General features: G+C 35.3%; 3 protein-coding genes across 9 annotated transcripts in view; 2 read left to right on the top strand and 1 right to left on the bottom strand.

The window, feature by feature from the left end:
* NF1 (neurofibromin 1) overlaps positions 1–24,061 on the bottom strand; it is a 330,198-nt gene that overhangs the window by 55,677 nt on the left and 250,460 nt on the right. The gene's annotated exons all lie outside the window — the stretch shown is intronic.
* EVI2B (ecotropic viral integration site 2B) lies at positions 107–8,330 on the top strand. The gene is made up of 2 exons (XM_070395212.1): positions 107–214; positions 6,560–8,330. The coding sequence occupies exon 2, from the start codon at positions 6,583–6,585 to the stop codon at positions 7,933–7,935; it is 1,353 nt and encodes a 450-aa protein (XP_070251313.1). The 5' UTR covers positions 107–214; positions 6,560–6,582; the 3' UTR covers positions 7,936–8,330.
* OMG (oligodendrocyte myelin glycoprotein) lies at positions 15,169–18,162 on the top strand. Its single transcript, XM_070395213.1, has 2 exons — positions 15,169–15,330; positions 16,134–18,162. Exons 1-2 carry the CDS (start codon positions 15,328–15,330, stop codon positions 17,460–17,462), a joined length of 1,332 nt encoding a protein of 443 aa, XP_070251314.1. The 5' UTR covers positions 15,169–15,327; the 3' UTR covers positions 17,463–18,162.

Raw genomic sequence — 24,061 nt, 5'->3', positions numbered from 1 at the left:
TAAAGTAGTGTATTTCTTAGTCATTTTGTGGCTTATTGCACTTCCGGAACCAACTACTGATAAACTTCCTCTTTTTCTACAGAAACCATTTCAGTTTGCTAGAGGACCATTTTTAATCTAAATGGAACCACCCCTTTTGCTTTCTTAGCCAAATCACCAAAATGTCCAGTTAGAACAAGAATTTAGCATCCTGCAAAAGAAGTTAACAGCTGAGGTAAGAAAAATTTCACACAGGCAATTTGGTTTGATCTTTGTTTTATTTAAATCTTATTTTTAAAACTAAAATGACAGTAGTGTTTTAAATGTAAACGGCTAGTCTAAAGACGTCTATAATAGGTTTTGTGATTTTGTTGTGTGGAATTAAAAACTATTGAGTGTTGAACTTGCCTTGAAGAAAAAATTTCACCTAGGTTTGCATAATATAAAATTTCACCTAGGTTTTGCTAACCTTAGTTCCATAGTTAAAAGAAATAAACTATATCCAAGACAGATAAAGCTAACAACTAGAAATAAAACTAGGATCCATGGGATATGATTGAATTTACAACCCCAAAATAACAGTTAAAAATTCTGATTTGCTTTTTATAAAATTTTCCTGTACATAATGGAACCCATAGATTTAAATTATTTTTATTTTTTTAATCCCCTTTAGTTTCCATAGTCACCTTCACTTAATTTATAAAGCCAATGGAATATAGATGAGGTACTCGATTATCATTATGATATATGCTTTATTTTTTATACAAATAGAATTTATATTTAAGAATGATAACATGAAAATATTACATTAAAATGATGACATGAAAATATTTTTAAAGTTTACTAAGATAAAACTGTTATGATAAAATGTATCATCTACATATTTATGTCATATTATCTGAGACTTTAGTAAACAGTGCAAAACAGATACAGAAAAAACACCCACAGAGTAAACAATAGAAAATTGCTAATATGCATTCAAGATGACTACTCTATGAGTAAACTGGGAAGTTAAAGTGAATATCCTCAAAAATAAAAATTGCAAAGAGTTCTCATAGACTTATAATATCATGAATAAATTCATAATGGATAATATCCTATATCAGCATTTCATAAATACTTATAGCTTACACTTAAAGAAGTCCACTTTAGATTTCTTCTATATAACTACTACAAAAGTTAGAAAATAAAGATTTTAAACTCTTTTTTAGACACTTGTGCAAATATTTTTAAAGAGCCAGTCCTAAATTTAGAGTTTAATAGTACTTGTGTTTTTCAACTAATTCCAATACAATTCTATTTAGAAGAAAATTTTGAATTCTGAGTAAGTTTAAATGTTAAATATAAATCTGATCCTTTTCAATGTCTAATTTTTAAAAATCATGTCAAATATGACAGCTTATATATGTAATCATTCAAAACTACCATATCTATTTTTAGTAGCTCTTTTCCTGTCCTTTATACAAGACTACCTCCATAAGTTACTTACATACCTATTCCCAGAGAGCTCACATCTCATTTCTTCATAAAGCATTTATTTCATAATTTTACTATGAAAGACAGTGCAGCATAGAAGGAAAGGGCTCTGGTATAAGACTGATATGGTTTCTGTATTAGTGCCACTATTCAGAGCTGTGACACTTTGGCAAATTACCCAACTTCTCTGCTGTCTCAGTATCTTTATCTGGAAGATAACACTACATTGCTCAGTAAAATAGGAAAGTGCTAGCATTTAGTGGGTACTCAGTAAACGGTAGATATTATTATTGATAAAAGATGGTCATCAAATACCTATCATAGTGCAAGGTTCATTTCCCTTTCTGCTCTTCCTCAAGATATAGATTTGTTTTATTCCGATTACGGTTTCATAACCTCACTAGTTGAAGTTACACTACTACTAATTTTAAACTATTTTATCTATATTGTTAACTTATTATCAAAGTAACTAAAACTCAGATACTATTTTTGATACTGTTCACTTACACTTGCCTTTCTGTCTAGGATATGCTCTTCGAATCTGATTCCCTTGAAAAGACAATGACATATTTCTTACATGTCCAACTTAACAGCATTAATTTTAAATGTGGACCCTTAATATACTTATGTATTATACTTTTTAGTATATGTCTAATATATGGGAACTCCTGCTTTACTGTAACTGCACTTTAAAATGCTCAGTTAAGCTTTGTCTCTGAACTAAAAAAAGCCACAGTTTCTTCATAATTATACCCACTATTTCTTTTTTAAAGTCCTGCTCACTCTTTTCTGAACTATTCTAAATTGTGTAGAATTCTATCACAGATTCAAGCATCCTGACATAGCATATGCTAGGAGGGTAGACAACTAATTGAAGCATGGGAAATAGAATTTGGTTTTAATATTTCATAGAATAATAAACTTTGATTTTAATCTATATATATAAAAGCCTAAGCAACTGGCCAACCAGCTGACTGCTCGACCGGTAGCTATGATGCGCACTGACCACCAGGGGGCAGTTGCTAAATGCAGGAGCGGAAACCACAGGCATGGAAACACGGACAGACTGATGAATCTCAGAGGGAAGGGGGTAGGAGAGAGGGCAGGAAGAGATTAATCAAAAATTTTATATGCATACTAGACGCCCAGGGCACAGATTTGCGCCCTCTCACAATCCAGGACCCCTTGGGGGATGTCAGAGAGCCGGTTTTGGCCTGATCCCCGCAGGCCAGGTCAAGGGACCCCACCAGTGCACGAATCCATGCACCAGGCCTCTAGTATTATCATAAGGCTTAAATGATGAGTGAAAAATATCATATACTGAAGGTACTATGATCTTCTTACTGACAAAAGAGGCCGTGAACCTATAAAAATTGATCTTACAAACTAAACTGGGTTTTTAAGTATGATTCCTGTTTGGGCTCTTTCCTTCCCCAATGCCCCCCCCCCCTTTTTTTAACTAATTGAAAAGAGGAACCATGTATGTTTTTTAAAAAAATTTCAAGCAAAGTCACAAAAGAGTGAACATTTTTGGCTGAAGACAATTCATGGCCTGTATTTCTGTTGCTTCAGATGGCATTTTAAAAAAACTAAACGGAAACTTTGAAGAATAACCTCTGTTGATGAGGCCTTTTCTTGGCAGGTGGGTGGAAATCTGTAAGAATAGCAGGTAGGAAATGACAACCATCTAGAGGTGATTCAAATACCCATATTTATGCCAAAAAAATTCTAGTTTTTTAAAAAATATATTTTATTGATTTTTTACAGAGAGGAAGGGAGAGAGATAGAGAGTTAGAAACATCGATGAGAGAGAAACATCGACCAGCTGCCTCCTGCACACCCCCCACTGGGGATGTGCCCGCAACCAAGTTACATGCCCTTGCCCGGAATCGAACCTGCGACCTTTCAGTCCGCAGGCCGACGCTCTATCCACTGAGCCAAACTGGTTTCGGCAAAAATTCTAGTTTTTTGACTATTAAACTTTTAGTGCCTGTTCAATGTGGTTTAGTGGTCGAATGTCAATCCAGGAACCAAGAGATTGTGGGTTGAGGCACATTTGGGGTTGCAGGCTCGATCCCCAGAAGGGGCCATGCAGGAGGCAGCCAATCAATGATGTTTCTCTTTCATTGATGTTTTTATCTCTGTATCCCGCCCCCTCCTTTCTCTCTAAAAATCAATAAAAACATATTTTTTAAAAGCCTTTAGGAAAATGGATAAAATGCAGAATTTAATAACTTGGATCTCATTTTCTTTGCTTACATTCTGGTATAAGTATAAATGAATAGTGAAAAAGTTAAATGGAAGGAAACCAACTTTACTGGGCTCCTAAAATACATGGCAACCTCTTGTAAAAGAATCAAAATGTAAAAACAACGCAGTTTAGGGTAGCAAGAGAAAGAGCATATGCTTTGAAATCAGATGATCTTGGGTACAAATTGCCAGTCTGCCACCATTAGTGATATAACATTGGGCAAATTGCTTAACACATTTGAATTTGTTTCTTTATCTGTAAATCAAGGATTTTTCTATCTTCTACATAGAGTTATTTAAAGGTTAAATGAAATAAAGTATGTAAAACACCTGAGATAGTACAGCACATAGTATGTTCTACATAAGTATTTTTATTTGTTTCTGTCTGCATTCTTCAAGGTTCTTTATAATCTTGTTTGAGGGAGTGAGTATAATAAAAAGAAAATGTGAAAAGGTAATAAAAATAAACACAATTATTTAAGAAATTAGAAGTAAAAGTGAATTTAATACATGAAGAATTATTTAAGGAACCATAAAGGCAACAAGAACTAGGGGGTTCAGGGAATGACTAATTTCTCTTGGCAGTCACAGAGAACTTGGTTTCAGAAGAGGAATTTAAGCTGAGGTCTAGATGAAGACAAGTTCAAATAGGTAGTCAGAAGGGGGGAAAGGCTGGGTTTGAAAAAAGAACAGACTTTAAGTGGGTGAAAACAGCATAATAAACAGTGTCTGTTTAGGAAACAAAGTGTGTGCTCAGAAAGTACGTAAGATGCGGAAGAGGTGCACTCAGAAGCTGTATGAGAAGCTTCAGTTAAGAGATATGAGTTGGTACTGGTTAAGCTCAGGCCAGAAGGAAGAAAACTCAGTAGAGAATTTTATGTTGACAGCAATGGGGAATCACAAGCAAGGGAAAAGTAACCTGGCCATATGTGCTTTTAAGATTAATTCACCAGCAGTATGCAGGAGAGTTTAAAGAAGAAATATTTTTAAATTTAGGCTGGAAGTATCAGAGAGAAAATAAAAGAGACTGTACAGGAAAAAATCATTCTTTTCTATGAAAATAGGACAATTTGTCATCATTGTGTACCAAGTAATAGGGGAGTAAGTAATGAAAACTACTCAAACACACTGAAATCTACTTATTTGCACAAGTTGAGGGAGCTCCTCTTCTCCTTTTATTGTACCTTGTAGAGAACATCAAATCCCTCTCAGATTGGCCTACGAATCATAGAAAAACCATAGTTTCTAATCATATATACTGGGATCTAAAACACTGAGACTTTCCCCCCCGCCCTAAGGTAAAAAAATAACTGAATAGTTACCACTGTGACTAATGAGTGTGTGAAACAAGAATATTACACACAGAACATAGTCTTACTATAACTCCTCACTTTAGAGATAATACAATTGAGAACAGGACAGATTAAGTGACTAGTTCTCACGGTTAGATAGGAAGTTAGGTGACAGAAGAATAATTGGAACTTAACTTTTCAAATTTAAGCATCTGCCACATCTTACAAATAGCCCTAACTGCCAAACGTATACATGCAAACATATACATGCCTTCTTTTCCCATGCCTGGATGTTCCCCCAGATTAATATTTTATTTGCTTAATTACATATCTTTCAAGATTCAGTTCAAGTTTTACTTCTCTGAGAAACCTTCCCTAAAGCCTTCCCAGGCTAGATTGGTTCCTTTGTGTATCTCCTGCATACCTTTATGAGAAAACTCATCAAATTATTGTAATTATTTATTACTTGTTTGTTTCTACAACTAAAATCATTCCCCTACCCTACCTTCTAAACCTAGAAGAGGGCCTGATAAAAAGATGATGTTTATCAATAAATGAATGAAAGCAGCAGCACGACTCCTTTACCAACTGTGTAAAACTGACTCATCCAGATTCAAAGCTCACTTTGGGATTTTGAGCCATGGACTCTGAGCTGAATCCTTTAAAAATATGAGGTCCTAACATAAAATTTATAGTGCTAAACACTGATAATGTTGCAAAGATTACTCATAAAATAGACTCTGTGCATAAGAAACGTACACAGGTATTACCATTAAAACAGAGAAGTTGGGAGAGTCAGTTTTGAGATGAAGAGGCATTCTGTTGTAAATGTTGAATTTGCTGATAGTGGGATGTATACATGGAAATGTCCACCACCAAGTCACACAAATGGAACTAGAATTAAGGAGATTTGGGCTGGATGTGCATGTTTGGGAGTTTTGGCATAAAGGACAGAGCTGAAATCTTATAGACTCAGGATCAAAGAAAAGTAGATAACATGAGGACTAACTATCAAGTGCCAATATTTAGGAGACAAAAAAAAAAAAAAAAACAGGAGCTAGTGAGATAAACACAAAAGGAAGACTACTATAAAGAGCTCTTTGAATAGCAGTGAAGGAATAGTTAGTTAAGATAAATATAGTCAAAGAGGGGGGAAAAAGAGAGAGAAAGAAAAGATCTTTGGATAAAATAATAGATGGTTTCTGGTACCCTTCACGGCAGCAGGATCAATGTACTTCAAGTCACAAAGAGAGAGAAAATAAGGAGTACATGGAACCGGCATACAGAGCGTATGTATTTGAGAAGTTTGTGAAATGAAGGATTGTAACGTAATGAAGCAGGGCCAAGTACAGATCTTATGAAACAATTAAGAGAAAACACTGCTTATAAGATCCAAATGTTGTATGGTAAATTAGAGTATATTCAAGAGTTGTTTACACTAGCCTTTACTGTATCAAGTCTAAATTAGGAATAATAAATACTTACCAGGTACCCAACTACTTTATGCCAGACTTCAAATGAGACCTAATTGTCTGTCTTTTTTCTTTTCATTATAAAACCAGTGGTAAAAAGGAAACATTCTGAAATGGATCCCAAGTATTTCATCTTAATTTTGTTTTGTGGATACCTGAACAATACATTTTCCTCAGAGACAAATGCAAATGCAACAGAGTCACAACCACAGTCTGCTTTACTTAGCTCACCAAGGCCATATGTCCTGGCTAATTCTCAAAACACAACAGGGAACCCTTTGGGTCAATCAACACAACTCAACGACATTTCTTCTGGACCATCAACTGCCAAAGTTGCTGCTGGACAACCAACAGCAGCTGCTGCTGGAAAACCAGCAGCACATACTACTGCTGGACAACCATTTACCTATAACATCACCAGACAACCAACACCCACGGCCAACACCACCTCCCAACAAACAGCACAACCTGTGTTCACCTCTGGCAGACAACTACCAACATCTGCCCATACTTCTATCAGACAACCGCCACCATCTGTCTATCGATCCACTCAACGACCATCGTCTGTTCACACCTCTTCTGGAAAACCAGTACCACCGACTATTCAAAATCTATCCATACAACCAACACCAGCTGTCAAAAGTGCACCTAGGTTTACACCAGGATTCATCCCAGAAGATACTGGTAACACACAAATGCCACATAAAAGCAATTCTAATTCAACAGCTGCCATAATAGTTGGTGTAATTCTGGTTTCTATGTTGGTAGCTATTATCATGATTGTACTATGCAAATGCTTGAGAAAACCAGTTTTAAATGACCAAAATTGGGCAGGCAGATCTCCATTTGCTGATGGTGAAACCCCTGATATATGTTTGGATAACATCAGAGAAAATGAAGTATCCACAAAACGTAAATCAATTATTTCACTTGTGGCCTGGAAACCAGGCAAAAGCACACTTTTAGCAGATGACTTAGAAATTAAGTTGTTTGAATCAAGTGAAAACATTGACGATTCCAACAACCTCAAAACAGAGAAAATAAAAGATCAAGGAAATGGTACATCTGAGGATAGTGCTGGTGGATCAACAATTGGCACTGCCGTTTCTTCAGATGACGCAGATCTGCCTCCTCCTCCTCCCCTTCTTGATTTGGAAGGACAGGAGAGTAACACATCTGACGAACCCACAATGACAACGACAACGGCATCTCCTCTTCCATATGATTCCACCAATCTCCCACCACCTCTGGACTGTCTCAGTCAAGTCTGTGAAGATCATAATTCTGAGTACAAACAGTCACTTCCGCCTCCCCTTGACTCACCTAATTTGACCCTGCCACCAGATTTGATGAAAACCCTGGAAGATTCCAACAATGAGATTCAATGTCAGGAGTTATGTATTCTTCCTAACTCTGAGCAAGATCTCAATGAATCCCTGCCACCCCCACCTGCAGAACTGTTATAAACTTCATAGCTTGCTTATTAGCTGATTTTTCATCCTTTTCAAAGGACTCTCTAAATTTTGTTTTTCTTCATGTGATGAAAGATATTAAGTGGCAACTGATAGCCAATTTTGATTTTTATTCAGGAACTACTTAAAATCTGCTCAAAGCCCATGTGCATAGGTAAAGCTTAATTTTTTTAAAAATATATAACAGTGATCTATTGACTGGCTATAGCCTCTAACTTTAATGTAGAGTATATTTTACATATGTGGATGTATATGTGTCAATAATTTAACCATTTTGGAAATGAATAACCTACGTATACTTGGTATCACCCAATAGTTCCCTCCACCCCCTCCCCCCGAAAAGCTGTGTATCAAGTTACCTTGAATAAATAAAATTTTATTTTTCCATTCAAAGTTTTAAACAAAACTCCAAATTTTAAATTAATACCTCCAGTATTAAAATAAATATTCTGAGTTCATGGGGATGAGTGATTAAAATGCATGTTTAAAATGGAGAAATTTCCTTTTAGCTCTCATTGGAAATAGTAAAGCAAACACACTAAAATATCAAATTTGAGGGTTGGGGAAATTTACTCAGGAAAAAATGGGCATGTACCATAAAATGTAGACATTTTCCTACCTTTTTGGGGGAGCACAAATTTTGAAACTAGCCTCTTTATATGCCTGAAGAACTCAAACAAAATAAAATTTTACAAAGAAAACAAAAACACTTCTATGGCTTCCTTTCAAATTTGGATGATTTTCCCAAGAAAAACACTGTATCGAAATACAGATGATTCTCAACTTTCATCAAATTCATACTTGACATTTAAGCACCATACATTTAAACTCTTTAACCATCTTTCTTATGCAGAATTTCTTTTTATCCATTACCAGACAAGTAATAAACCTGAGTTATCAGAGTAGGAATGAACCCAATCTTTGTCAAAGCTGGAGTGTGTTCAGGGCCAACCCTTATGCAGATGTCAGCCAGGGCCCGCAACAGCGCTCCGTTGCCCAACAAGCATATATTCACTCTCCTTACCTCCCTAACTCCTGGGGGAAATAGTCACTTAGAATGAAGTGTGGTGACCTTATTGGTAGTTTAATGTTGGAACCTCTCATAGTCCTGGGATTTTTCTGAACAAAAATAGTATTTATTGTAGCATGGTGCTCAAGAAACTAAGTTCCATATTTAATAAAAACTAGCAGGCTTTTGGACACTGAAATTTTACATACAATGTTTCTCTTTAAATCTTTTAAGCCATCCCTCATTGACCATTAAAATATTTTATTTGCAGCCCTAACCGGTTTGGCTGAGTATATAGGGCGTCGGCCTGCAGACTGAAAGGTCCCAGGTTCGATTTCGGTCAAGGGCATGTACCTTGGTTGCGGGCACATCCCTAACAGGGAGTGTGCAGGAGGCAGCTGGTCGATGTTTCTCTCTCATCGATGTTTCTAACTCTCTATCCCTCTCCCTTCCTCTCTGTAAAAAAATCAATAAAATATATTTTAAAAATATTCCTTGAGCTGCTTACTTTTCCTGAATAAGTATGATGTTTACTGTCATACTACATTGGTTCTCTCTGTCTTCCACATTAAAAATTTTCTTTCATGTGTTTTACAAACTTTGAACTTTTAAGGTTAATTTGCCCAGTAGTAATCAGGAGTTTGATAATTTCCCATTTTTCTTTTGAATTTTAAGTATTCTAGTTATGGTAAATAAGACATGTTTTTATACTAATTAAGACTTTAACTTGCCTTAAAATAATCATAATCTTTCTCATTTTACATATAAGATTGTTACCTATCAGGGTCTTTCTTTTTTATCACCTTCTTTCCTGACCTCTGGAAGGATGAGTATTGGGAAATATAAGGAAATACAAACTCTCATAAATAAATTAAAAACTGATGATCTGGTCATAGTCTTGTCTGATTTCTTCAAATACTACAGGCAACTTTTCTCCTTTTGTCCTTTATACAATAAAACAGACGACTGCTAGCAGGTGGTTTTGTTGTTGATTTTTTGTTTTGTTTTGTGTTTTAAAAAATTCTCTGTGAGGGGGGAAAAATAATTCCCATTTACTGCATGCAATTTTCCCCTACTGAAGTCAGTGGAAGCTGAGCAGCCAAACAGTGGCAATTCTTGCTTAATCAACAGAAAGAAATGCAAACCAATAAAAGAAATAAAGAAGAGAAGAAAATGTTGGACCAAAGAAAAACTTACTGAAAAGATTAAAGAACCAGGACCCAGAAGAGAAAGTTTATTTCATGAATATGGTAAAACAACAAGGCATAGGGTAATTAAAAGCAGACTGAACTACATATATACAGCATACCATAGTGCTCTTACCATATCAGCATTAAATAGATTCAGAAACAACCCGGATGACCATCTAGTTCAACCCCTTTTATTTGTTAATTGCTGAGAAAAAACACCCAGAGAGAGTAAGTGACTTGTTTAAAAGTGGTATTAAAAGCTGAGTTTGTTCAGCACCCTTTTCGCTGATGTAAGACCAAAGAGTGCCTACTTCATGCACTGCAACAAACATATATTAAATATGTATTTCATTTAGTGTTGGTGGCGGGGATACAATGAAATAAAAGAGGGTGACCTGTAATTGTTGTTATTACCTAGTTCTGATAAAAAAGTAAAGTAGCAAAATATTTGGACACCTTGCATTAAAACACGGTGATACCGGCACATGATTGGACACAGATCAATGGAACAGATGGAAAGTCTAAAAATAGATTCCAATCTCAAATCAGTGAGGAAAAATATTGGAACAGCTGGATATATATTTGGAAAAAAAATAAAATTGTATCTATAAGTCACACTACATTGGAATAAAAGCCAAACAGACCAGAGATCTAAATATAAAAAATGAAATTATGTAAGTAATAGGTGAAAATATCAGTACATTCTTTTATACAGTATGTCCTCGGGTTACGTTGGAGATCCGTTCCTATGGCGCGATGTAGTCGGAACCCACCTACGTCACTCTCATGGAGCACAGACACAGCAGTAATGAAGTGAAACAGTGAAAAAAATTTAAAAGAAAGATAACAATTCCTGACTTTTATTTGTGGTGAATAAATAATAAAAAACATAAAGCACATATGTACATATGTCAAAATGACGGAACTTTTTTTTAAATAAATAAATGGGAGATGGCAATGAAACGACATACGTGAGTTGTAACCCGAGGACTTGTCCTAGCTGACACTCAAAATCAAGAAGCAATAAAAAGAAAAGAAAAATCCAATTATAGAAAACTTTTAAATGGCAAGAACAAACATAAAAAATCACCATAGTAAAGTCAAAAGACAAATGGCAAACTGAAAAAAAAATCACAATCTAAATTAAGTCAAAGGGCTACTATCTCTAAAATTTAAAACATACACAAAACTCCCAAATGCAGAGTGGGGTAGGAAAGACCCACAACACAACAGAAAAAAATATGCAAAACATATAAAAGACAGTCAGAGAAGAAAAAATGTAAATAGTCCTTAAAAACATATATAAAGATATTCAACTTTCCTCATAATAAGAAAGATGCATTTAAATTATACTGAGATACTAATATCTTCATCCACATAAATCCAAAGTTCAACAACAAAGCCTACAGTGAGGCTGTATAGAACTAGACACCCTGACACATTGCTGGTGGGACTACAAAATGGAATAGTCTAGAGCAGCAGTTCTCAACCTCTGGGTCACGACCCCTTTGGGGGTTGAACAACCCTTTCACAGGGGTCACCTAAGACCATCCTGCATATCAGATATTTACATTACGATTCATAACAGTAGCAACATTACAGTTATGAAGTAGCAATGAAAATAATTTTATGGTTGGGTCACAACATGAGGAACTGTATTTAAAGGGCCAGAAGGTTGAGAAGCACTGGTCTAGAGAGAGGAATTTACTAATAACCAGAAAAATTCCAAATGCATTTACCCTTTTATAGAGCAATCCCACTTCTAGAAATCTTTTTGCAAAGATTCATTAGGCAAAATATAAACATACTTAGGTGCAAGGGTATTCACTGTGGCATTATTTGTAATAGCAAAACCCATATGCCCATCAATAGGGGCTTGGTTGAATAAACCATGGTTTACTCCCAAAGGCAGTATGATAATATAAGTAAGAAAGATCCCTATGTATTGATATGGAGTGATCTTCCAGATATATTATTTAAAAAACAACAAGATGTGTAACAATATATTTAGTATGCAACCAATTATATAAGGGGATAAGAACATATAATACATATTTTTGTATGTTTGCAAAAAGAAATACTGATAAGAAACAACCAAAAATAGTCACCAACAGGAGGAGGAAGAGAATGGGGTGGATGGGATACAGAAGCAAGAGTTCTCTGAATATACCTTGTTGTATAGTTTTGACTTAGCTAACCCTAAAAGTTGATAGCTAACTGGAAACAAATGAACCTAACTATGTAAAGTTTATATAAAAATATAGAGAAAACAATTATTTCACGTTGCATGAGAATACAGAATTGACTGTACATCCTTGGTGAAATATGTTCTAAGAACAAATAGAGCTGCAAAGAAATCTTAAACTTTATTCAGTAGTTTGTAATCTAATTGTCTGCAGCAATACTAGTATTGTTTTGAAACTATTATAGGATGATACAAATAAGTGATTACGTTAATGCTGTTAGGAACCATTTATAGGAAATATGGGGGGATAGAGAAACAAATTAAATCTTCACAAGGAAGCAAACAGATAAATCCAGAGGAAGGACTTTCTAGAAAACAAATCACTGAGTTTGGGCAACATGGAGAGAAAAGGGGTAAGGAGGTGGGAGAGGCACTGATCCATTTGGATTTTGACCTGATAATTTCTACCTTGTCAGTTCCTCCATGCTTTTAAAATACTTTATTCAGTACTCTTAGCTGTTTTTAGCGGGAAATTCAGTCTGAAGAGCCAACTATATTACCAAAAGTAGAGAATATAGTATTTTTAGTTTCAAATAAGCACAAGTGTTAACAAGAAATACAGATAAAATGATTGGCTTTCCAAACTGTTGATTAACATAGGATAGTTGTTCCCTGGCAGGTAATTTGTTATGCTTTTTAAAATGTTGGCGTAATCTATTTTAGGACAGTGTGTTTCACAAAGGAATATGTAAATGAATTTACTACTTAGTCTAGAATACAATAGTTGCCTAAATAGCTGTAATTCTGGACTTCACAGACTTATGAAAATGTAATGTGTCTGAATAATACCTAAAATAAGTTGTAAAAAACTCTTAAGCCAGAAAAAATTATTTTTGGAGTAACAGTAATATACTATTTTATTTCATAAGAATTTCTAAAACCATAAAATAAGGACAGTTTGGTACAATTCAAATACATTAAAATGTTCCCCCTTTTTCTTTTTGAGAATTTCACAATAATTTTTTAATAAGAAGAAACAACTTGGTATGTCCCCAAACTTAGAAATAAAAAACACTGCCACTATTATTGGAATTTTTAAATTATATGTAGCAGAATCTAATCTTAATACATCCTAAACCCAAATTCATTTGAATCCATTAGTTAATGAAACAATATGCTCTTTCTTTCAAACTTAGGTACTGGTAAGTATAATGGAACTGGGTAACACTATTTTGATATGAGACTTCCTAAAATTAAAAGAAGAGGTTTAAGTGTTTGGTAAGTTGACCATCAGCCACATCCCTTGAAGTGTAACAGAGTATGAACTGAAACAGAAGAAACTTAAATGTCAAAACATTTCCTATTTCCACAACAATATTGCTGAATGGAGTATTTTTAACATTTTTAAATCATAAGATTGATGACTGGTTTCTGAAATCCATAGAAAAAAATCTTAAGAGTCCAAGAATGAATCCTCAAAGCGAAGTGGGAATAAAGTACCTAATCAATAATAAACTTCTAACACTGCAGACTTTTAAAATGTAGATACTTTTCGAGGAACATTAACTTTATACAAAAGGTGACTCCTAGATTATAGTTAGCTTCCTAAGAAAATAAATTTCAAATTTTAATACTAATTCTAATTGGGGTAAAATAATGGCAAATGTAATTTAGAGAAAAGCAGAGGATTTAGTAACTAGGCATAAAGAGATTTTCCTTAAATGTAATATGCTAATAATTGCTGGTTTTTAAATGGTAACAATTTGTAATGAATATGCCATTACCTATATTGGCTTTCTTTTCTAAGGTAAACTGACTACTCTGGAAATTACACAAGTTTTAACAGATTATGCAATCAGTCCACTAAAGAGTGGAGCAGAAGCTATCATAAATCTGGTCTCATTTTATTAAACTCATGACCAAAAGTTTTCCTTTTTACATTATTTCACATAATTTTAAAAGTATAAATTGCTTTCTCAGAAGATAAAATGTAAAACAGTTTGAAGAAATCACCTGAAATTGATGCCGCTGTTTTTAAAACATAAAATCAGATAGATGGTCATTCATATAGTATCAAAGATGTCTCTGGAGAAAACAATACTTATAGCCACTCAGCAGTTTCATAAAAAAAAAAAGAAAAAAAAAAAAAAAGAAAAAAAAAAAAAAAGGAACCCTTAACCCTAAGGTCATAAAATAAGACATATTTATTTTACCACATGAACTGATAATTATAAGCATAAGATGCTCATTAAAAAATGTAGCCTTGCTTGTGTGTAGCCTGGGAAAATGACCCTTTATATCAGAAAGATAAAGACAAAATAATCATATTTAAGTATTTCTTACTTCCCCAAAGGAAGATGAATATTTAAGTGGCTGATAAATTTGAAAAGCTGATTATACATAATAACCATCATGTTGGGGGAATACATAAAAATAAAGCAGTTTGTATTGTTATTTTAAACAGTGACACACATAAAAAGGTAGGAGTTAAAAATAGTTAAACTAATATCATAGAAAACCATCCACGAGGAAGGCCAAAATCATTTTCAACATGTAAAAAGAATGAAGAGTAGAGGCATTAAAAAGAACCACAAATTCTGCATGAGGCAAATGTTAAAATGTGGAACTTAAGCTCAGACAAATACCCAGGAATGAGTAAGGGCCAGGTCTAATGTGCCCGAGGCATTTCATCCTATAGCAAATCTAAACTATATAGATATGCTTAATGCTATAAATTTAGGGAAAAAACGTGTGTTTTTTTGTCCATTTTGTAGCGTGTGCACCTCTTGCAATAAATTTGAGTCAGCACCAATGACAGCTCTGCAGTCCTCCTATGTGGTACTGATCAGGTGGTTGCAGAGCTCCAGCTCACAGCAACACAATGCAGCTGAGCAGGCAAGCACAGCCCACAGCCAGAAGCGGTTCCTACTCTCCAGAACAAGGCGACCTTTAAGCTTAAGTTTCCCGGAGAAAAATGAGATGCTGATGCTGAAGACGACACTATGGTAAGATGTTATTTAAATCAGTAAAAAATGGACCTCGGAGTTTTTCTTTCTTTTTTTTTTTTCTTTAAGAAAAAGTCAACCTTAGGATTGAATATATATTCAATAGCAAGTGCATGCATCAGAAATTTGCTGCAGTGTTAGTGGAGGAATTTCTTGTCAATATTCATTCACTTTGTAAATATACACTGTTTTCTTTTAGAATCGGCACTGAGATATACAGAAAAAAAATCACTTTATAAAATGTGAGGTTTGAAAGTATGGTGTTGGTTTGGATTTTGCAAGTGCCTTAAAATGCTTTGCGAGGATATATTTATCCTAAAAACACAAAGATAAATCTCTAAGTATTGCTCTAATATCTAAATAAAATTTCACCCTACACACACTCATTGACTATTACGTTACTGCAGAGATTGAAAAAAAGAGATACGACAGCCATTTTCCCCCTTCTGAATAAAAAGAATATTTTCAAAAACAGTAATTGCTTAAGATTCTGACTCTTTATTTGTAGAGAATGCCATTTTATAATATTAAGGCTCTGGAAAGATAAATAAGAAAAGGGAAAAAATAAAAGAGAAAATGCAGGGAGAGTAGGGAGAGACATTCTCTCCACATAGCCTCAATTGAAGGATTAAGCATTTGGACTATAAATGAAGGGGATCTTTGTTAGTTTAATCACTGGAACAATTATAAAAGGACTCAACAACAATGAGGTTTATTGAAAATTTTGCCTAATGCTAACGGACCCATGCAGATGCCTAATTGTATTTGCATATTAAAAGAAGGGTGTATCTGTTTGTTTCTAGGCTTTGATGGAATATCAGATACTGAAAATGTCTCCCAGCCTGTTCATCCTTCTGTTTCTCACACCGGGTATTTTATGCATTTGTCCTCTCCAATGTATATGCACAGAAAGGCACAGGCATGTGGACTGTTCAGGCAGAAACTTGAGTACATTACCTTCTGGACTGCAAGAGAATATTATTCATTTAAATCTGTCTTATAACCACTTTACTGATCTGCATAACCAGTTAACCCAATACACCAATCTGAGGACCCTGGACATTTCAAACAACAGGCTTGAAAGCCTCCCTGCTCAGTTACCTCGGTCCCTCTGGAATATGTCTGCTGCTAACAACAACATTAAACTGCTTGACAAATCTGATACTGCCTATCAGTGGAACCTTAAATACCTGGATGTTTCTAAGAATATGCTGGAAAAGGTTGTCCTCATTAAAAATACACTAAGAAGTCTTGAGGTTCTCAACCTGAGTAGTAACAAACTTTGGACAGTTCCAACCAACATGCCCTCAAAACTACATATGGTGGACCTGTCTAACAATTCCTTGACACAAATCCTCCCAGGAACATTAATAAGCCTGACAAACCTCACACATCTTTACCTGCACAACAACAAATTCACATTCATTCCAGATCAAGCTTTTGACAAACTCTTTCAGTTGCAAGAGATAACCCTTTATAATAACAGGTGGTCATGTGACCACAAGCAAAACATTACCTACTTACTGAAGTGGATGATACAAACAAAAGCCCATGTGATAGGAACCCCCTGTTCTAGCCAAATATCATCTCTGCAGGAACATAACATATACCCCACACCCTCTGGATTTACCTCAAGCTTGTTCACTGTAAGTGGCATGCAGACAGTGGACACCATTAACTCTCTGAGTATAGTAACTCAGTCCAAAGTGACCAAAATACCCAAACAATATCGAGCAAAGGAAACAACATTTGGCGCCACTCTAAGCAAAGACACCACCTTGACTAGCACTGACAAGGCTTTTGTGCCCTATCCAGAAGACACATCCACAGAAATGACCGATTCACATGAAGCAGCAGCTGCAACTCTAACTATTCATCTCCAAGATGGAATGGTTACAAACACAAGCCTCACTAGCTCAACAAAATCATCCCCAACACCCATGACCCTAAGTATTACTAGTGGCATGCCAAATAATTTCTCAGAAATGCCTCAACAAAGCACAACCCTTAACTTACGGAGGGAAGAGACCACCACAAATGTAAAGACTCGCTTACCTTCTGCGGCAAGTGCTTGGAAAGTAAATGCTTCGTTTCTCTTAATGCTCAATGCTGCGGTCATGCTGGCCATCTGAGGGTCTGCATTTTCTGAACCTAATGAAAGAACTCCTCCCTGATGTATAGTTGGGAAAATATCCCCCTATCTAGCCAGTGATTCAAGCTCTATTAAATATTCAAGAAAGCCAGTGTTACCCTTCTAACTCTGATGTAAATGAAATAACTTGTCTTAAATAAAGGAAGTGCACAATGTCTTGGTACTTGCTGCTATTTTACTGTCTTAAGTAAAACTAATGCATTTCTTTTTTTAACAAAGTATTTTCTTTTTAAGGCTTCAATTTATTGCACAAAATATAAAGCATCTAAACTTTAATATGTATTTTATGTATGTTTACACTGTCAAACATCTGGAGGGGGAGGGAAATAAATGGTCTCTATGCTCATAACTGTGTCATTTGGCTTCCTAGTCACACCAACTTAATCTACATGGTCGACTGTAAATGACCTAATCATTTTCGTCCCAGGTACAGGACCCTGGTAAAGTCTTTGCAGTAAATGAAATGTTGGAGGTATCCAAGGATTTTGCTAGTAAAGTAAAACTGTGGTTGCTACCCCATGAATGATTATGCCACATCATTGTTTTACACACAAGCCATAATTGTTTTAAATCTAAATGATGTCCTGCTTCTAAGGAACTCTTGGCTACTTTACAGATTATATAATGGACAAAAGCTCTTCAAAAAGCTAGAAGACACTAGGCTTTGCATTTTAATAAGGACAGTTTAATGGTTTTGCCTTTTGTACTTAAGAAAAGTATTAAAACACAATAAAAAATTGAGGTTTAAAGTCATGAAAAGAAACAGTTTTACTGTATATTTAATAAACCATTTATTCATGGAAATTTAAATATTTACAAAATTAAAAGTCTTCATGTGCGGGAGAGAAGAATTTATTTTTTGCACATTAGAAATTAGAAATTGACTTACCTAAATTAAAAATAAGATTAGTGTCAGGATAAAGCCATGGGGGTCTAACAACCATGGGCAGTACTAAGGGAGGGAGGGAAAGGAAAGGAGAAAGGGAAAAAGGATGGGGTTCATTTGGTGCTGCAACCAGATGATGAACCCAATAAAACAGACAACAGGACTACTGGGCATGAAACAAATCTTAACACTCCAAATCAAATTGCACTGGGACCCCCAACTCCCACTAGAAGAAAATCAATAATTTTCTACAAATATAAAAGTAAGCCACCTTTTGAATTAGAGACAAACCTAAGTAATAGCCAAGAGTCAGAAAAAGAAGCCCTGAAACAAGGCTAGATTAAAATGCGAGACAGCATAACTGAAGTGGGTAAGCCACAAACGAGGTATTTAATTTGGGAGACATAAGGAAGAATCTATTTCAAGCATTCCTAGTTGGGAAAAGTACAGAAAGAAATATTTATACTCCTTCCCAAGAAATTTTAAAATTAAGATTGAATTGTTTCCAGGGTTGGGAACATTTCTATTGAGACAGAGACAGACAGACACACACACACACACACACACACACACACACACACACACACAACAACAACAACAACAATCTTCTAATGTGTTCTTTTCTCTCTTTTTCCGATGGCTTACGGAAAAATCACTGTTAAGCTTCAATACAGCAATTCCTCTTCTATGTTGACTAGTACGGTGTCACTTGAACATTTTTCTGCCCCAGCAAACCTAATTGGCTCACTATGTCAGGGAATTTCACCATGAAGAAAACAGGTTATTTGAAATAATCCCTAAATGGTTTTAAAATGCGTTACTTTTCCAAATGGGTAAGCTGTTCCCACTTCCTCCCAATCACTGATCTAGTATCTTCACCATTGCTGAGAGAGGCTAACTGCTTAGATAGTTTCTACTCTGTCACACACTACCATCTTCTAAAAAAAACTCTTATTTCACAAAAGGTTTCTCAATTGCACATTAGAAATTAGAAATTTGACCTAATCATTTACACTGTCAAACATCGAGCAAAGGAAAAGGTTATACCTCCTGTACTTAGCCTTGGTGCCTGGTGCGTTCCAGGTGCTGAATAAATATTTATTGAGTGAAAAAATAAACGAATGAAGAGACTAATGTCTCTTCACTCGAAAGGTACCAAAAATTAAATGTTGTCATATAAATATTTAGAAATATCTTAGAAATATAGGGGAAGTAAAATTATGAATTACATCTTTTATCAGCAACCTATGGATTCCAATAACATTACTGACAGACATGCAGATGGAAAACTCAGGACATTTACAAGTACAACGTATGTCAACTACACAGACTTTAGTCCTTAGAAGCATTATCTAGCCTTACAGTAATTAGATAATACTTCCTTTTAAGGAAATTATGGCCTTATTAATGGAGGTGGGCTCATTATTTGCCACCAGGACAAGAACATTACTGAGCTCCATACGCATTTCAAAATGCATTAGTTCTCAGCACCTAACTCTCAAGCTCATAAGCTATACATTCAGCCCTGGCCGGTGTGGCTCAGTTGGTTGGAGCATTGTCCCGTACACCAAAAGGTTGTGGGTTCAATCCCTGGTTGGGGGAGGCAATCTACAGATGTTTATCTGTCACAGCGAAGTTTTTCTCTCTCTCTCTTTCTCTCAAGTCAATACATACATATCTTTGGGTAAGGATTAAAAAGAAAAAGACAGACATCCATCCATCCAACCCTTAAAGCTTCTATTTTACAAGGAACTTATTTATCACCCGTCAAGAGGATTCAAATAATACAAAGACAAAAGCAAATACATAGGGGATAAAGTAGTGGTGAATAAGGTGTGCACTGGTGTCAAAGGTTCTAGGCCTAAATCTTACCTCTGCCACTAGAACCCTGGACAAGTTAACACTGCTCTACATCAGAGCTCACTTACCCTTACTTAAATGGTAACAAATATGCGCTACTCAATAATTTTCCATAACAATGCTCTGAAGCAATATAAATTCCTTTAACAAACACCAAAAATGTCAGACAAAAGTCAACCTAAAATCTGTTATAAGATTATTACTTTTAAAGTACATTTTAAGAACTATCATGTAAATACCAAGTATTTACAAACATAATGCTTAAAAATAAAAAATTATATTTCTATTAAAATTAGAATCAAGCACCAATATCCATTATAATCAATCTTTTTAATGTTATTTGGGAAATTCCAGAAACAGAAAGAACAGATAAAATTACAGAAAAATAAGAAACAAAATGGTTATTATTAACAGAGGAAGTAATTGTCTATCTAAAGCAGGGGTGGGGAATGTCTGGCCCGCGGGCCAGATCATTTGGTCTGGCTCTGCCAAGGCATTAGGGGTGAGTTAATTAAATGTTTGACCAAATAGAGCAGGCTAATTTTTAAGTTGATAATTTTGTATGGCCAGCAAATGATGTTATAAATACCAAATGGTCCTTGGCAGGAAAAAGGTTTCCCACCCCTGAAAAGGATTCCTCAGGAATGTCTTCAGAAGAATAACTTTAAATAAGTAACAAAATAAATATGAAACATTAAAGGTTTTCTCATGTGCTCGCAATAAATAGAAAACTGCAGGGAAAAAATACCATTCATGACAGAAACAATACATCAAAATAAATATAACATTCACACGAAATGTGTAGGGCCTAATGGGAAAAAGGTAAAACACAGTAATGAGAGGTGCAAACTTGACAGAGATGATAAACCGAAGTCTCTTCATTCGTTTATTTTTTCACTCAATAAATATTTATTCAGCACCTGGAACGCACCAGGCACCAAGGCTAAGTACAGGAGGTATACCTTGGCTCATAGTGTAAAGTTGTGATTATTTCCAGTATAATTAAGACAACTCTCACAAACATTCTTATGGGATTCTTTTGGGAACATAACATGAAACACATTCATCTGGGAAAATAAACAGGCAAGAATAGAAAAAGGAAGAAATAGTAAAGGTACCTTAGCCTTTCTTGAAAGGAAACATATTGGCTATAAAAATTAAAGACAGAATGGTAGTGGCATAAAAACAGAAAGAAAGATAACCCAATATAGAATTCTCTCATTTCCTCATAGGATTGCTGTGAGGAAAAATGAGATAATACATGTAAAGTGCTCAGTGTTACACAACATTACTTAACACAAGGCAAGCTCTGAAACACTGTTAACTTTAGAAGGGAAAAAAAATCACAAATCAAAGAGGAAGGGAAAGATTCAATAAACAATGCTGGGAATATTGGAAAAAGTCCAATTTCACACTCACTTCATGTGCTATGCCTATACAGCAAACCAAAAAAGGTAACATTAGGCCATAGCTGGTTTGGCTCAGTGGGCAGAACATCAGCCCGCCCACTGAAGGGTCCTGGGTTCAATTCCGGTCAAGGGCATGTACCTTGGTTGCAGGTTGCATCCCGGTCCAGGCGTGTGGGGGAGGCAGCCAATTGATTTGTCTCTCTCACATCGATGTTCCTCTCTCTGTGTCTTCCCCATACCCCCTCTCTCTAAAAAACAATGGAAAAATATCCTCGGGTGAGGATTAAAAACAACAACAACAAAAATGCTTTCTTTGCCCAGCTGGCATGGTTCAGTGGTTGAACATCGATCCATGAACCAGGAGGTCACCATTTCGATTCCCGGGTTGCAGGTTTGATCCCCAGTGTGGGGCGTGCTGGAGCATGGGGCAGCCAACTGATGTTTCTATCTCTCTCTCCCTTTCTCTTCCTCTCTGAAATCAATAAAAATATATTTTAAAAAAATAAAAATATAGCATTCAAAAAGGAAGGCTTATAAGAATTTAAAAACATTTCTAAATCTCTGGGTGGTTTTTTTTTCTTAAAATTAGAATAAGAAAAAAATCAGAAAGAAATCATCAATAGATTTGTCTATATACAAAACCCTCAAATTTCTTTATGCTGAAACAATGAGCCTGATAAAAATATTCAAAGAAAATAAAGGAGATTGTTAATCAAAGCTCATAAAAATAAGACAAATATTTAGATTCCCAATGGATAAGTGGGCAAAGGACACAAACAGTATATTTAAAAGATAGGAAGCATGGTGCTTGATAAATATATGGGAATATAGCCAACACATAATAATTGAGAAACAGAAATAAAATGTGGTACCATTCTCATGATTAAATCAGTAGGCAATTTTTAAAAATGTAATAAAAATCAATGCTGGGAAAGACCTAAGGAGTGGCCACATCACATATTATTAGTACAACTCTTTTGGATAGCAGTTGGCAATTGTGATTAGAAAATAGCTCCTCCGAGTCGCTGCCTAGGCAACTGTGATAATCTTGTATATATGCAGTCTGGACATTTAAGTAAGGACTGAGTTCAGAATTCCCACCATAAGTTCCCACTTTGCTTTTCCTGACACAGCTTTTAAAATAAACACTTAGGGATGAGTTTTCAAAAAGTTAGTGATCACTACCCCAACCAACTTCTAAGTGCCTGCCAACCTGCCCGCTCTCGTGACCTGAGATGGAGAACTGCTCTTCATCCGGCTGATTGTGCCCTCCCCACCCATGTTTCCAATATTTGTAACTAATAAATTTTGTGACTTAATGGAGGGTGGAGGGGGTTAATGGGGGAAAAAGGAGGGGGACATCTGTAATACTTTCAACAATAAAGGTAAATTAAAAAGCAAAACAAAAAGAAATTTTGTGACTTTATTTCCTCTGTATGAGTGTACTGAAACTGAGCCTCAAATAAAAAACACCCAGGGCGTTCATTTCCCCAAGGTGGGAACTGGGATGCTGAGGGAGCTACCTGCGTGGGTGTCTTGTGCCTCCTCATTCAGCAGTTCGTAATCTGAATATTCTTAACTTAATACACCAGCTAATTGGGGGTGTGTGGGGGGGGGACACACACACACAACAATGATTAAATACCTGAAAAAATTTAACCTTTAATGTAGTAAATTCTATGTAAATCACAGCATTCTTTCTAACAGCAAGGAAAAAGGAAACAATGCTAAATATCCACCATTAGGAAATTGGTTAAGTAAATGATGATCTACTTGACAAAAATATTATGTGTCCAATAAAAATATTTATGAAGAGTTTCTTCTAAAGTTTGAAATGTGGAAAATGCAAATACTATAAAGATTAAGCAAAAAAATATAGGATATAAACATACATCTTTATAGAACTATGTATAAAAACAACAAAAAAGAGAAATATACCAAAATGCTAATACTGTGTACCAACTATTTTATTAACTGCTTTGTCCTTGAAAAATGTAAGAGATCTAAGAAAAGAATTATTGGAACATCTGTCCAAGGGATTTAAGGCTGAGTAGGAGAATAAGAAAACGAGAAGACGCAGAATGAACTGTAAATAGGTAGGTAGTCAGTCAATACACTAGAGCAGCGGTTCTCAACCTGTGGGTCGCGACCCCTTTGGGAGTCAAACGACCCTTTCACAGGGGTCGCTTAAGACCATTGGAAAACACATATATAATTACATATTGTTTTTGTGATTAATCACTATGCTTTAATTATGTTCAATTTGTAACAATGAAAATACATCCTGTATATCAGATATTTACATTACAATTCATAACAGTAGCAAAATTACAGTTATGAAGTAGCAACAAAAATAATTTTATGGTTGGGGGTCACCACAACATGAGGAACTGTATTAAAGGGTCGCAGCATTAGAAAGGTTGA

Source organism: Myotis yumanensis, unplaced genomic scaffold (assembly GCF_028538775.1).
Source record: "Myotis yumanensis isolate MYYU_CA2020_CCGP unplaced genomic scaffold, mMyoYum1.0.hap1 SCAF_16, whole genome shotgun sequence".
Taxonomy (NCBI): domain Eukaryota; kingdom Metazoa; phylum Chordata; class Mammalia; order Chiroptera; family Vespertilionidae; genus Myotis; species Myotis yumanensis.
This window is presented reverse-complemented; position numbering and strand designations above follow the sequence as displayed.

Bases quoted from the DNA above. Each gene is read 5' to 3' on its own strand.
- EVI2B (XM_070395212.1), top strand. From the start codon at position 6,583: ATGGATCCCAAGTATTTCATCTTAATTTTGTTTTGTGGATACCTGAAC.